The following is a 15,284-nucleotide window of genomic DNA, read 5'->3' on the forward strand; positions in this document are numbered from 1 at the left end:
AGAGTTCTGCCTCTAGGAGGCCTCCTTTTGAGCCTGGCAGGGTGGTCAAACTAGCCAATCATAGCATCAGAACTCTAAGCACCTGAGAGAGAGTGGGAACCTCCCAGAACACTGTATTGTGCCACGCCCAACAGAAATAACCCAGGTGGATAGTTTCAGCAATCCGGAGCTCCTCAGTTGCTCATAGAAAATCCCACCTTGGAGTTTACAAAGATTTATGGGTAGAAAAGCCACGCTATTTACTACACCGCAAACACCCTCTCTCTCTTTTTTTTTTCCCAATTTTTATTGTAATTTGGTGAAAGTTTATAGAGCAAATTTCATTTTCCATGCAGCAGTTCATACCCATTTTGTTTCATGACATTGACTGCAATCCCCACAGTGTAACAGCTCTCTTCCCACTTCCTCCCTGTACTTAACCTCTTTCCTGTGTCCTTCTTTCTTATGCATTAATCCAACACCTTCTTGATAATTATTACTTTTAAGGCCTGCCCAGTGGTCCACTGTATGGATGCAGGGTGATTTGCTAACCATGCTCTTATTTCTGAGCTTTTGGGTTGTTTCTGGTTTTTTGCTGCAAAGAACACCTTCAGGTACTGAGGTTTTTTAATTCTGTTGCATTATTTCCTTACCAGGCATGGGGTTACTTTGTGTTCAAAGTCTCATTATGTTGAGGTAGTTTCCAAAAGGGTTTGAAATAGCACAGACTGTGTGTGTGTGTGTATGTGTGTGTGGAATGGGGTGGGGGAGAAGGAAAGCCCTGAGGGAAAACAGATAGGGCCAGGCACCCTGGGGAGCAGGAAATGCAGGAGAGATGAGATCTCAGGCCAGGCGGGAAGTTGGATCCCGGTTGGCTCCTTTGACCTTCACATTTCCTGAATATCCTCCAGGCTCAAGCTGTTAAAGGCTTCTGGGTTCTAGGTTAAGCCAAGAGGGATTATGTGCATCTAACTGCCTTCTCTTTGCCCACATACCCTCCACCCCTGGGCCCACCACCACTCAGTCAAGTAGGGCTTGGAGACCATGCAGACTCTCTGAATCTCTTTAAAGAGGGTAGGAGGAGTGGGGTGAGGCGGGGCAGAGACCTGAGATCTATGAGCTGTTGGCCCTGTGCTTATTCTTCACAGTTCCATGGCCAGGCTCTCACACTTGTTCATACATGCAAATCTCCTAGGACAACACCAAAATGCAGATTATCATTCAGCTGGTCTGGGTTAGGACCCGAGGCTCTGCGTTTCTAACAAGCTACCCACTGGTGTTGTTGGTCCTCTAACCATATTTTAAGGAGCCTGGCCAGGGCTCCAACCTCTCCCTATCCTCCACATCAGAGCTCAGAATTAAGATAAAACACTTGGGGAGAGGGAGCTTGGGCTTTCATGGGCACAGAACGTTGTCCCCCAAATCAAGGCAGTACTTGCTCCTTTAAGTTCAGGTATTAGTGAGCTGGTTCTTCCTCTGGAGATGGGAAGGGTCTGCAAGAGAGGATTTGCCTGGCAGGAAGCAGGCCCAGAGAGGTGACTGGCTTGCCCAGGCCCCCAGCCTGCTTTTTCCCTGGGAGAGGACTGGGAACACCCTAGACTTGAGCTTTGTGCACTCAGGTCTCAGAGCCTGGCTTCTAGGTGGGGTTCGTGGGAGCAGGGAATAGGGGGTCTGGCAAGCCCTGGGCACAAAGCCAATGGCAGGGCTTCAGGGACACGCAGCTGCTGGGTATGGCAGGTGGGCGGCTGCAATCACTGTCCCTCGGGTGGTGTCAACTCTCTAGCCCCTTGGCGGCTGCTCAGGGCAGCCCGGGGTGGGTCAGCTGGGGACAGTCAGCAAGTAAATATAGACCCAGGGAAGGAAGCCAGGCAGCCCAGCCCTGGCTGACCTCTTGCTGGAAGGTTAAGGAGGGTGGGGACCAGTGGTGTCCCTGCACACTCCTCTCCTCGGGTGGGTGACACCTGGCCCAGCAGCCCCTAGACTTGCTCAAAAGTGGCTGTGGGCAGAGGGCAGAGCCTCTGAAGGGACTGGAGTGGAGAAGAGTGGGAAGCTGGTGATGAGATGCTGCTCCCATGTGACGTACAGCAAGCTGTGCTCCCTTTCTGGCTCCCGTGTGTTTTCTTCTCTAGGGATTCCTCACAAAGGTGCTGCTCAGGTGGATGACTCCAAGGTAAGGGACAGACTCTCCCCAGCCCCACGGGTCTTGCTTATTGCTGAGAAGAATGATTTTCAGCGCATCGATCCATCTACCCCTGTTCTCCCACCCACCCATGGAGTCCTGGCCATCTTCACCCTGGGACCATCAGCCCTGGCCCTCCTCTGGCCCCAGTGCCACCCCCCTGTTGAGTTCTCATTGCCCCTCATGCCTACAGCCCTGCACTAGCACCACACCACACACATCATGCCAAGCAAATCCAGCAGAGACCCCTCTGTGGGAAGCGGAATTCGAGCAAGGCAGCCATTCCAGCACAGATGCATTTATTGCCAAAACATATTCCCAAGTATTGAGAGGTAAGGAGCTAGTCAAGTGGGTGACTTTTTTTTATCTCCCCCACTTTTCAAGAAGCTGGGGGTAAGGGTAAGGGACAGGGACATTCCAATCAAAATAACAATAGCAACAGCTAACATTTATTGAGCTCTTCCTAGAGGAACTCTGTGCTAAACAAGACCTTGACATTCATTATCTCATTTAATTCTTACAACCTACAAGGTAGGTACCAATATCGTTCCCATTTTATAGATGAGGAAACTGAGGTGAAAAATGGTGAAGTGGTGGGAGGTTGTGTCAGCTTTCAGGGATGCAGCTGAGAGCCTTCCAACCTCCTTTCTTTTCTGTCACACACTGGTCCTCAGTTTTTCCCATCTCACACCACTTCCAGTTCTTTCAACTCTTTATTTATATACATGTATAAAATAGATTCTTCTCATGTGCTAGAGAGCCCATTATCTCTTACCCCAATTGGTCAAATCTGAGTTTGCCCCAAGATTCAGTTTGGGATGGGGTTGGGGACACTCTAATTATGAGGAACCTATGCATGCATGTGAAGCCAAAATATGATGACAACTCCTAGAAAATCCACAATTAATAAATTATAACCCCCCCAGCCCATCTCCCACGTTTTCCCCATCTTTCCATCCCCTCCTCCACCCCTCATCCAAATCTAAATCTGACTGAGTCTTCCCCCCCTCCTCCAGGACAGGGATGTGTCTAGGTCTACCTCTGTGTCCACAGGGCCCAGGGCCCTCAGTACATGTTTGTGGAATGAATGAATGAATGAGTGAATAAAGGCAAGGTCCTTTGTAGAGCACAGGGGATGGATCAGGAGCTCAGAGTGCGGAGTTCCAGCCCTGACTGTGGTCTCACCTGTACACCACCCTTCTGAAAGACTGGAGCCAAGCCTCTTTGGCACTATTTGCTGGCTTACCCTCTCTGGTCCCAGAGGGTCACAGGGTGGGACATGGGCACAGGGAGAGAGTCAGCAGGGCACCTCTGTGCATGGGTAGTTGTATGATTGAAGTAGAGGACAGAGCTATGGCCTGGGGAGTCAGGAGCCCTGGTTCAAGCCCTGGCTGTGTGGCTCAGGAGCTATGTGAACTTGAGCAGGCTCAGAGGATGCTACTGACAATCTATAATAGTTCTTTTACATATTTTTGGTCCTTGGTAACCATCCTGTAATGTGGATACTATCATCAATATGTTCATTTTACCGAAGTGGATGCAGAGGCAAGAGAAGTCAAGGCACTTGCCTAAGGTCACACAGCAAACAGCCCCTAGGAAGTAGGCTCAGATCTGAACCTTCCAGCATTGGATGCCCATGTGGCAGAGTGATAGCAGGAGGTGTTATCGAGTGAATCCCCTAACATGGGCCTCTCTAGCCATCTCTAGCCAGAAAAGCCAGCCTAACCTCGTGGAAGTTTTCCTAGGCACCCCTGCCTTCCCCTAACCATAGCCCCAGGGCCTCAGCTGCTATGCCAGGAGGAGGGCTAGGATATAAGATGCCCATGAACTTCTGCTTATCCTGGGGTAAAGGGAGTGGGATGGCAGAGGGGGTGCTGGAGCCTGCGTCCACCCCTCACACAGGCATGGGCACCTCATCGTACTCGTCTCGACTTTCCTCCTCATCAAAGGTTGGCTTTTCATCATCGGCATCCAGCTGGAGGGGTGGGGCGTGGTGGGAAGAGAGAGGGTGAGAGGTCTCTGGGCTAGAGGAACCCTGAACTTAGAGGAGTTAGGGGATGGCTCGCTCTCTTGAAGCTTTGGACAAGTCCTGTCTTGTCCTTCAGCTTCTGGACCACACAAGGTTTGGTCCAAACCAAAATCAAACTCACTTCCATTGAGTCGATTCTGACTCATAGTGACCCTCTTTGGGTTTCCAAGGCAGTAAAGCTTTACCGGAGGAGATTGCCCAGCCCTCCTGCAGAATGGCTGGGGGGTTTGAACCACCAACCTTCTGGTTAGCAGTCAAATGCCTTAGGCACTATACCACCCGAGCTCCTTGGGTTGGGCTAGATGAGAGGTTTTCAAAGGGTGAGGAGCCCTGGGGACCCAATGTCCCAGTGGGGTAGACCTGCAGAGGGTGGGCAGAGGCCCCACTTCACCAGAGCAGCCCTCCAGTGGAAGAAAACTGCTGGAGGAGCAGCTCAGTTCAAAATGAGTCAGAAGACCACAGAAACAGCCACTCAGTGTTGGTGACAGCTCATGTGGAGCACGCCTTGTCATTATCCCCCTTTTACAGATTATGAAAACCAAGGCACAAAAGAATGAGTCCACTGGCTCTAGGACAGATAACTAGTAAGTAGCAAGGCCAGGATTTGGATGCAGACCCTAGACCCAGACCTTGAACATGACATTCTCTGCCTTCCTCGGTGCTGACACCCACACCTCCCATTCTCTCAGGCCCTCTGATGCCCCATCCCTGCCCCTGGCTCTGAGGGTCCTGCCTCCCAACCTCTGCCCTCCCCAAGATGCCCTTGCTGCTGGGTGGGTAGCTACTCACACACTGGAGCTCCAGGTTCCGGAAGAAGAGTGGCAGCAGAAAGTGACGCAAGGGCACAGTGAGGATGAGGATAAAGGGCAGGGCCAGTGAGGCTTTTGTGACCTTTACCGCCCACAGCCCTACCAGGCAGAGGATCTGGATACCCGTGAACAGGTGCATGCGCCAGGTCTTCACCTGCAGGCAGAGGCTGGGGTCAGTGCCTGCCCTACTCCAGCACCACCCTAACCTGGGCTGGGCAGTCAGGAAGGCCCTGTACCCGCTTGACGTAGGGCACATCTGGGTGGTACTTGGGTGGCTTGAACAGGAGCAAGATGCGGTCGAAGAGCTGGATACCGCTGAGGGATGTGACTCCCATGTAGAGGAAGATGCCAAACAGCACGGCCAGGGGGATGTGGGACAGGATGGGCTCCATGAGGATGGAAAGGCCTAGGGGAAGGACCACACACTCTCAGCCCCAGGATGCCCAGCCAGGCCCAGGCTCAGGCTGGGAAATAAAACTACAGGGACCCTATGGAGCCCTCACTGTGGGCCTTTTAATCTTCAAACAACCCCAAAACCAAACCAAACCAAACTCATTGCCATCAAGTCAGATCTGACTCATAGCAACCCCTCCTTGGGTTTCCAAGGTGGTATCACTACAGAAGTAGATTGCCCAACCTTCCTTCTGAGGAGCGGCTGGTGGGTTTGAACTGCCAGCCTTCCAGTTAGCAGTCAAGTACCTTATGCAGTACGCCCTCAGAGCTCCCTCAAACAACCCAAGTGGGGTGGTATTACTCCCATTTTACAGACAAGAAAACAGGTTCAGAGAGGTAATGTAACCTGAGGCCACATAGCTAGTAAGCAGCAGAATTGGCAGTTAAACTTCCCCCTGCTTGACTTCACACTCTACTCTTCTAATCTAGTGGGAGCTACAGAGTTTAAGAAAGTGCACCTCTCCCCCACCCTCATTCCCAGCCCAGAATGCCTTCATTACCCTCCACCTCCACCTATTCAAATCCTATTATCTTCCAGCTAATAGCAACCTCATCTCCTCCATGGTGCCACACTTAGTCCAGCTCAGTGCCACCCCAGTGGCCCTTCTGTCTTTCCACCTTGCCCCCTTCCCATTATGCCTGGATTTTGCCCCTTGCATCAGTTCTTGAGCAGTTGAGCAAGAAGAGACCTTAGGTGCATCTAAGGAACCGCCTTTCTATGCAGATGGGGAAACTGAGTCCCAGAGGCAAGGTGGACACTGAGTTCGCATCACGACAGGGCTGGAACCCACTGTTCACTAAGCTTCTATCTAGAGAAGATCCAGGCTAGAGAAGGTCTCAATCATGGAGGCCCCCTCCACTCTTGCTCAGATGCCTATCCCAGGGCCTTGGGCATTTCCTCTAGGCTACCCCAGGTGGTGGGTGCCAGTGAATCATTGATGCTGGGGGGTTGTGGGCATCAATCTATGGGGAGAGCCGGCTGCAGGGTGAGCAAGGCTGGAGGGGGCACTGGAGTCTAAGGGCAGGGGCTGGGGCGGGAGGCTAGGCTGGGGTGGGGGCAGGTAGGAGGGAGCTGAGCATCGGCACTCGGGAGTGTGGCCCTCACTCACCCACAAGCACAGCAACCAAGAGCCCACTGATCCGCTGCTCCTTGACCTCCTGGACCTGCGCTGCGGCCCCAGGGGTGCTGGCCTTGCCCATGACAGTGAGGGCATTGGCATGGGTGACAGAACGCACGGTGGTGGCGCTGAGCCAGGGCATCCCAAAGAGGGTGGCCAACCCGCCCATGCCCACAACCAGCAGCAGGTCCAGGTGGAAGCCAGAGCCCTTGATCATCTTGCGGTCTGGCTTGCTGATAATCAGCCTGGGGGGAGGGATCCAGGGTAAGTGAGTCTTTCTCCCACCCGCTTTTCCCTTCTTTCCTTCCCCATACTTGGGTCCCTCTATGCCTAAACTTTTCCTTCTGTGCTCATCACCTTTCCAGTCCCCTGTCTGCCCCCCATCTTTGGAATTACACACTCTAAGAGAGGAAGAATCTTCAGCATCACCTGGAAGAACCCACAGATTGACACTGAAACTCACGAAGCTTGCACGGACCCCTTCCAAGGCCCAGTGCCTAATTTTGTAGTTCTTGTTTTGTATATATATATATTTTTTTTTTCTTAAAGGGATTCCCCAAATTATAAAACTTTAGGTCCCACAAAACCTGGACTTGCCCCTGCCATCCAGCATTCTGGCTGCTTGGTCAGGTTGTATATCCAGCAGAGCCCAGTGCTACATCCTCTGTCTCCTGCCTATGTCCAGCTAGCCCGCTTCCCTGCCTCTGACCCCCCAGGCTCAGCCATTTGCATAGCTCTTACGTGGTTATCTGAGACTCAAGGAAGATGAGGATGAAGACCAACAGGGCAGGCAGGACAGAGGCAAACATCATCCAGATGGGGAAGGGGGAATATAAGCCCAGCGGGTGGATGATCCAGCCCCGAGCTGTAGAGTTGGACACCATGAGGCCTTTGGGCACTTTGAGTTTCTGTGGGAGGGGGCAGCTAGTGAGAACACTAGAAGGCAGATGGGAGAGGGGCAGTCAAGGTTCTAGGGATCAGGCAGTTGGGTTGGGAGCAAGTAGAAATTTATGTAATTTGAGCACCTATTGTGTGCCCAGTCACTAAACCAAGCCCTTTGCATGCACCTTCTTGTTCCCAATTTTACAGATGAGGAAACTGAATCAGAGAGGGTATGAAACTTGCTCTGCATCACAGAGCTATTTGGTAGTAGAACTGAGTTTCATACCCAGATTTGCCTGTCTCCAAAGCAGACTCCTAAGGCCCTGGGTTAAGGAGAAAGGGAGAGAACCTGATCTAGCCCCTTATTTTGGTACCAGAAGGGTCCTGTGGGCTGTGGAAAGAATATGGGGCTCCCAGAGGAGGCAGGGATGTGGTAAAGATAGTTCGAGCTAGCGTCAGGGTGCGAGGAGCTGTTCTGGAGAGGGGGAATGGAATAGAATGAGGAGCAGGCTCAGCGGCCTGGGGTTTGTGGGTGGGGGGAGGGGTAACCTGGGTGTAGGTGTCCCGGATGAAGAAATCCACCAAGACCATGATCAAGATGGAGATTGGAACCCCAAAGTCTCCGATGACCCTGCGCAGCTGTGGGTGGGTGGAAGAACCAGTGGTCAGTGCCCAGTTACTACCCACTCCCAGCTCCCCATCTGCTCCCGCAGTCTCATTTTCACTGAGGAGGCCCTGCTCTGAAGGGGATTCACCAGCATCTCCAGCCCTCAGCTGCATCTGCTTCCTCTCTTCTTCCCTTGGCCTTGCTCCACCCCCTCCCAAGACATATAGGGTTAGGCATGGTACTCTGGGGTAAGAATGGGAGCCAAGGAAACTGGGGAAGCTGAGGAGCTTTGGATTGGGATTGGGTGAGGGAGGCAAGGGCAGGTGGGGAGGGTGTGCTGACCTTTCCAGGGAAGTAGGAGCTGTTCTTGAACTTGCGCAGCACCATGGCAAAGAAAAAGGTGCCAGCCATAAGCACCAGGGAGAGGAGGGCTGTGTTGGGCAGTGGGGCCTGGGGTTTGGGGTCCATTTTCACACTGTGGTTGTAGTGCTTCTGCAGTGGGTTTTCCTTGAATATCTGTAACAGAAAACCAGGGCACACTGTTCTTCCCCAGCCTTGGTTTGGGCAGGAAAGTATCAGCTACATCCATCTAGCACCATCATCCATCCATCCATCATCCATCTATCTTCTTCCTCAGTTGTCATGAGTACAGATGGGAAATAAGATTCCACAGCATGGGTTTCAGGGATGAAAACTAGGCTAAGCTTGGGTGGGGTGGGCCATGGGGGCAATGAGTGTGTATGTGTGTGTTTGTATGCACACGTGCATATGTGCAACCAGGGCTTGGGAGAGATGAGAAGTCTGGCAAGCAGGAAATAAGTGAAGAAGGTGTTTCTAGAAGGGGCTTAAGAGATCTGGAACAATAAAGAAATCTGAAAAATCACACACACACACAAAAAAGAGATCTGGAACAGAAAGACCTGCCAACCAACAGAATCATGGGAGACATAGTATCCACCTTTCTCCAGGCATAGCTTGAGGTAACAGAGCCAGAGAGGCAGGGTGTTCCACCCGCAGTACTTGAGGGCAATTGCAGGAAAGGGCAGGGGGGGACTCCAGAGCCCTTATCCCCCCTCTCCCTGAATGCAGCTTCCTATGGTCATGTTCACATACAATTGTGTGCACACTGTCACACCTGCCCACTAGTCATACTGTGGTGTGATCATAAACATAGAGAGGTGTACAAAGGTGCCCTATCATGTCCAGCCACTCTTCACAGTCATGTCAAGAACACAGTTATGGCAGTAAACATCAACATGTACATGATCATAGTCACACATAGTCACATATGACTTCACATCATGTGCACGGACACATGGACAATACAGACACATATATTATATGTCATATGCACATGTGACAATATGGTCACACAAATACTCTACAGACATGAGTGCAATGATACCCCAGTCTCCCACATATGTGCACACATGCTTCACCATCCATGGCCCCCACCTTGATCAACTTGTCAAAGGTCTCATAGATGAAGATAAGGGAAATGAGGAAGGAGAAGATCTCCTGGGTGTATCGTGAGATGAAGCGGACCAGGAAGCTGCCTTCGAAGGCCACCACCAATACCACCAGGAAGATGAGCCAGAAGCCGATCCATACTCTGCCCACAATGTACTCCAGGCCATTATCATTGCAGAACTGTAGGGCAGTCAGAGGCAGAGGGTGTCAGACACTGCACACGAGCAGGTAGGGTCAGGGGTCAGTCACAGCATCAGGTCAGAATGGGCAGGAATGAGTTACCTTAAAGAAGGCTTCCTCGAACACAAGCAGGGGTCCTGAGAATCCAACCACAAGCAGTGGCTGAGCCCCGAGCAGGGAGAAGAGAATGCCCTGCACTGCAGTGGAGATGAGCAGCTCTGACACCCCCATGTGGTTCCAGGTCTTGTCTCCTGTGGGCAGAGGACATAGTGGTGTCAAGGTCATTTCTAGGGCCCAATAGAGCAAGGCATGGGCTGGCTGATGCAGAGTTCCAGAGGGTCAGATGGGGTCAGAGGTCAGGGCTGGGGCAAAGGCCAGAGGGTCAGAGGTGAGGGGCAGGGGGCAGGCAGAGACACTGACCCAGGAGGCCACCGAAGGTGATGGCCGGCGACAGGGCGGCAAAGTAGATGAAGATGACGGCAGCCAGGACCTGGGGGCTGAGTGCGTCCACAAAGTCACTCAGGTAGCGGGGGTAGCGGCGCCGGATGTCCCGCACCAAGCCCCCAAAAAGCTGGCCTGTCCGCTGCAGAGGGTCATCTGGGCCATCAGGTCCCTCTAGGCCCCCATTCAGGTCTGTGGAGAACAGAACCATGGGTGGAGGGGGTGATGGGGTAGTGGAGGGCATTGTCTGATTGGAAGGGGTGGCCCAAGGAGTGGGTAGCATGGGATTGGGGAGAGGTGGTAGATGGGTACTTGATGGGAAGTGGGGGTATTCAGGGGAGATGGGGTTCACAGGGCTGTGCTGGGGTATCGAAGGATCTCTGGGGGCTCAGGAAGCCTTGGGCTGGGCAGGGGCAGGTACCTAGGCTCTTGTAGAAGCTGGGGTCTGGCTTGGTGGAGCTGGGTAGGTAGCGCCTCCTCAGCAGCACCTTCTGCACAGGCACAAGGTTGAGCAGGGCCTTCTCAGAGGGGTCGTCCATGGGGGGCAGCACCAGGCTACAGTCCAGAAAGCCTTCCAGGGAGCGCACCAGCTCTCCTCGGCTCTGGGCCAGGTATGCATCTAAGCGGAACACCTGAGGGCAGAGGAGAGGGTCAGGGCTGCCAGGACTTGCTGAGCGAAAGGACCCAAGAGTCCACAGCTACTTAAGGGACCAGAACCCTCTCATCCAGCCCCTTCTTGCTGACACATTGCTTTTCCTGTCCCCTCCTACCCTTAGTCCGCACTAGGCAAGGGTTTTGGGGAGACACACTGGAGCATTCGATGAGGAAAGGAGAAGGAGCTAAATCAAACCAGATGGGTTATAACAAACCAGATGGAAGTGGGCCAGATCAAGCCAGTCCTAACCAGGTAGAACCAGGTCAGAGTGGGCTGGACTAGACCAGGCCAGGACACAGCAAAGTGGACCAAATCAGATCAGATCAGATGAAGCTAGACTAGACTTCATAGTCAAGACTGCCCTGGCCAGATGGGATAGAAGCAACTGAATTGGGCTGAATGGCTCAAGCTAATGAACCTGAAGTAACCCAGACCAGTCGAGCCCAGAGAATGAATCCCCACCCCCTTATTCCTCCTCCCTCATCCACTTCCTGGCCTCCCCTTCCCAGGGCCCTCTTCACCTTCTCTGACATGAGGGTGGCAGCAGCCCGGCCAAGCTGGGTGTAGTCAGTGTGGGGGTCCTCGGGGCCCAGCAACACGAAGAGGAAGCGTACAGGCACTGGCAGCTCCACAGCCTCCAGCTCCACGGCCTCCTGCAGCCGCACAAAGCCCAGCACTGGCCGCTCTAGGAAGGCTGCACGGCCTATGGGGAGAGAGAGATGGTTAGGCCAGGCTGGCGTACTTGAGGGAAAGGGGCTGCTGGGTCCGGCTTAAAGAGAGGCAGGCTGGGCCAGGTCAGAAGGTGAAAGCCATGGGGAGTCAGAGTGAGAGTCAGGGTCACTTACCCACTAACACCAAGGTGGCCTCTGAATCTGGGGGGATCTTTTCCAGAATTCTAGATGGAGATCGCCCTGCTGTGTCCCCTTCTCCCTGTTGGAAGGAGGGTGATGTGGGGAGCCCTCGGGTCACTAGACCTGGGACCCCTGAGCCTCCAGCCCTTCCCTCCTGCCCATTCTCACATTCTGCTTGGCGGCTTTTCAGCTCTTCCCATGCACACCTGGCACAGGCTCACCTGCTCACAGAAGACTTGTGTCTCCACTGAGGGGTGTTGGGGGAGCAGAGGCTGTGAGGGGTCCCCAGAGCGTGTCAAGACTGTGGGCTTCACACCTCCCAGGGCCTCCAAGTCTCCGGCATGGCTGCAGGAAACAAAACAGGGGACATGGACTGAATAAGTCACCCAGGTTGGGCTGTGGAGCTTTGTAGCAGGTAGACACCAAGTGGAACTTCCCAGTGACAAGATCAAAGAAACCTCTGGGACAGGAGAATCAGGGCAGCCTCTCACAGGACAGATGTAAATGGTAGCCTCTGTCTAGAATGGCTAGAAGGGGCCAGAAAACTGGATGGAAGAAAGGGCCTTGAAGGAATGCCCCCTTGGGGACTTGTGGCCTAAGAGGGCTTAGGTCCCCAGGCTTTCTGAGCATGGAGACATGGTTATGTTTTGAGGGGCATTAGAGGCAGAAGCCATAGAGGAAAAATAGTGGGCCCCAGCCAGATAGGAGAGGAGCCATCTGGAGCCCCCAGGAGACCTTGGGGCAGGTGGGCAAGGGGAGGTATCTCTGTGGAGTGCCCTGGTGGCAGGGGCACCTGTGTTTGACCAGCAGGGCCCGAAGCAGCTCCTCTTGGTCCTGAGGCCGGATCTGCTCCTCGTAGATAAACCTGTCCAGCAGCTGGCTGGCCACTCCGGCCATTGAGGTCTCCTGCAGGTCCAGAAGGATGGTGCCTGCAGGCAGGGGAAGGGTGAGCTGAGCAGTGGGACCTGGGCCCTCTTCACCCCAAGGTCTCAGGTACAGGGGCTGCAGAGGGGCCCAGGGAGCTCACCCTTGCTGAAGGCTCTCTGCAGTTCCAGGAGGCTCCAGAAAGTGAGATAAGACAGGTGTGGGCGGCCCCAGGTCCCATCCTCCCCCAGGTTCTCTTCCAATTGCATCCAGTGTGCTGCCTCCATCCATTGCAGCTCCTGGTTCTTCTCACCCATCACCAATTCCTGGAGCTCCACGTAGACCTAGAGAACCATAGGGCAGAATTAGCCCACCATGGCCAGGGTTGGCCATGAAGAGGCTGGAGCCCCAGGGCATAGTGGATACCTAGATCCTGTATTCACAGGCTTTCAAGAGATGCTTGTGAGAGGCCCAGGGCCCTGAGGGCTTAGGGGAAGAGCCTGGGCTCAGAGGGATGGTCAGGAGCTCCAGCCTGGCCTGGGCATGTTGGGTGAGGTGAGATGCTTAAGGAGATATCTGAAGGTCCTATGTGGGGTGCTTTGGGTGGCAGCCCACTCCTCTGGCAGTATTGCCTAACCCCATACTATACTCAATGTGTTTGGGAACTTCTGGATGAACATGGCCACTTGGGAAGGAAAGGAAAAGGATACTTGGTCCAGGTAGCTCAGGCTAAAAGGGTCTCTGGAGTTATTAGGTCAGTCACTTGCCCCCAAGATTGTTGAGTGGGTGTATGCCTCAGCATATCTATGAGTTTCCTTGGGGTGAGATGACCACTCCCAAGGGCCTAGCTTAGAAAAGGCCCAATTCCCTAACTAGCTAGGCAGGATAGGGTCCCTGGGGGACCTGGGCAGAGGATAGCAGGGTTTTAATTCTGTGCTTTCCCAATGTGATAGCCCAGCCTAGGTCAGGAAGCCTGGGTCTCAGGCCACCAGCAGTCAGTTTAATCTCTGGCCTGGGGGCCCAGGTCTACCACCTCACTGGTGGGTGTCTTCTTCCCTTCCAGTTCTTTCCTAGGACCCCTGCTCCTTTCCTCTCTGTTCATGGGGTCCCTCTGCCTTGAGCCTGCCTCCCTCTGGCAGAATGGTAGGTCCCAAGGGCAGCATGGGAAAAAGAATGGGGAATGCTGAGGTCCTTACCTGGTGGGTGCCTCGGTGCAATGTGGTGTGATGTTCTGTGGTTGTTGGCTCTGTGAGGTAAGCTGAAAACCAGAGGCCAGTTATTATTTTCTGCAGACAATTCCCCAAGCCTTAGGGGCTCTTAAAGTCTCCTGCACCACCCATCAGGAGTCTCAGAGACCCAGCATAGATGATATATGTGCCCGTGAGTGGGGACCCTGGGAATCCCACCCTACCCTTACCACCCAGTGGGCTGTTGTCCCCATGCCCATTCTTGGCCATGCCCAGCCCTGTCACTCCTCATCGGAGCATCATAGAGGAGCCCTGGGACTAGCCCCTCCTCAGTGATGATGGAGATTGGAGAGTTGTTAATGGCCATTTTCAGATGATTTCAAGGCAATCCTAGGGTCGCCTTCCTCTTCTGTCACCCTCCACACCTAATTCCTTTCCTTCTTCCCACCTGTCTCAACAGCCCTGCCAGCCCAGTGGCTTCCCACTGCCTCAGCACTGAGCTCTGGACTTCAGGGTGGGCTGGTCCCTTATATTCCCTCCACCCCACCCCACCCCCAGCCCTCACTTCCCAGAGGGGCCTCTTGGGTTTAATGCCAATTGCCAGTGCTTAAATCCTGTTGACAGTAAACATGGCCCTGCCTGAGGCTTCCCACTGAAGACCTTGGACAGGCCAAGGAAAGTGGTACCTCTCTGCCCTGAGGGCCCCCACAGGCCCCCCATTTCTCAAGACTTCTGGGTTCCCTAGACCAAATGACATTCCCAGAACAGGCCCAGTGCCTGGCCTAGAAGCTGGCATTGGATAGGCAAAGGTGGCATGTGACCTCATGCCCTTGTGTCAGATGGGCCTGGCTGCCCTCTCACCCATTAAGGGGCATGGAGATGGGTGACTGGCCATGCCCCTCCACCCCCATCACCTCCTGTGATCATTTCAAACAAAACTCTGTTTATCCTTCAATCAGCCAGGATTGTGGGGAGAACTGGCCTTGTGGTTGGGAGGGGGTACAGAGAAAGGGAGAAGTCAAGTTCCCCTACCTACCTACTCAGGGCTCACCAGTTTATCCCCAGCAGAGGGAGCGGGGTGGTGCTCACCTTCTGGTTCCTCCATCTGGGGCACAGGGACACTTGGGTCTTCAAATTGCTCTTGCTCCAGGATCTCGTCCATCACGTCTTCGTAATCCTCCTGTGGGGAGTGGCCATCAGGGCCCGCTTGAGAGAGCTACTCAGCCCCTTTCCCCATGAAGATAGGAGCCAAGGGCCAGCTCCCCAGAGCCCCCAGGTAGGAGTCCTGTGGATGCCAGAGACCCACCTGCAAATCCCCCATGGTGCTTTCCTGAGTGATCCAAGCCCCCAGCATAACCCGCCCTGCGGGTCCCTGCAGGGAAGAGAAACCCAGGCCTAAGACACAGGATATTCTGGGGTCTCCCTGTCTTCCTCCAGAGAGGGCTGCATTTCAGGGACAGGATCTCAGGTGCTGGGAGATGGTAGAGTTAGAGAAAGAAAGTGGGGGTGGGGGTGGGGGAAGGAGCTAGTTGTGGGTGTGAAGGCCTGGGCTGGGAGGGCTAGGACAATGCAAGGAAGCA

The 15,284-nt window shown here is 53.8% G+C and overlaps 1 protein-coding gene across 1 annotated transcript; it reads right to left on the reverse strand.

Annotated features, from left to right (window-relative positions):
- Positions 1 to 4,052: 4,052 nt before the first annotated feature.
- On the reverse strand, positions 4,053 to 14,881 carry SLC4A1 (solute carrier family 4 member 1 (Diego blood group)). The gene is made up of 18 exons (XM_007955226.2): positions 14,794 to 14,881; positions 13,714 to 13,775; positions 12,681 to 12,861; positions 12,447 to 12,582; positions 11,875 to 11,998; positions 11,648 to 11,732; positions 11,324 to 11,505; positions 10,569 to 10,779; positions 10,127 to 10,339; positions 9,809 to 9,957; positions 9,512 to 9,706; positions 8,399 to 8,572; positions 7,999 to 8,088; positions 7,309 to 7,475; positions 6,559 to 6,812; positions 5,233 to 5,402; positions 4,977 to 5,150; positions 4,053 to 4,133 (listed from the first exon to the last, which is right to left on the reverse strand). The coding sequence occupies exons 1-18, from the start codon at positions 14,864 to 14,866 to the stop codon at positions 4,053 to 4,055; spliced, it is 2,721 nt and encodes a 906-aa protein (XP_007953417.2). The 5' UTR covers positions 14,867 to 14,881.
- Positions 14,882 to 15,284: the final 403 nt, after the last annotated feature.

The sequence above is a fragment of the Orycteropus afer genome, unplaced genomic scaffold (genome assembly GCF_000298275.1).
Source record: "Orycteropus afer afer isolate SDZICR_OR568_19922 unplaced genomic scaffold, OryAfe1.0 scaffold00495, whole genome shotgun sequence".
In the NCBI taxonomy this organism is placed as follows: domain Eukaryota; kingdom Metazoa; phylum Chordata; class Mammalia; order Tubulidentata; family Orycteropodidae; genus Orycteropus; species Orycteropus afer.

What these genes read in the sequence shown, in the direction of transcription:
- SLC4A1 (XM_007955226.2), bottom strand. Translation starts at nt 14,866, where the DNA reads ATGGACGAGATCCTGGAGCAAGAGCAATTTGAAGACCCAAGTGTCCCT. An exon ending in CCAGATGGAGGAACCAGAAG is followed by an intron (nt 13,776 to 14,793) that starts GTGAGCACCACC and finishes TCTGGTTTTCAG; the next exon opens with CTTACCTCACAGAGCCAACA. An exon ending in GCCCTGCTGGTCAAACACAG is followed by an intron (nt 11,999 to 12,446) that starts GTGCCCCTGCCA and finishes TGTTTCCTGCAG; the next exon opens with CCATGCCGGAGACTTGGAGG.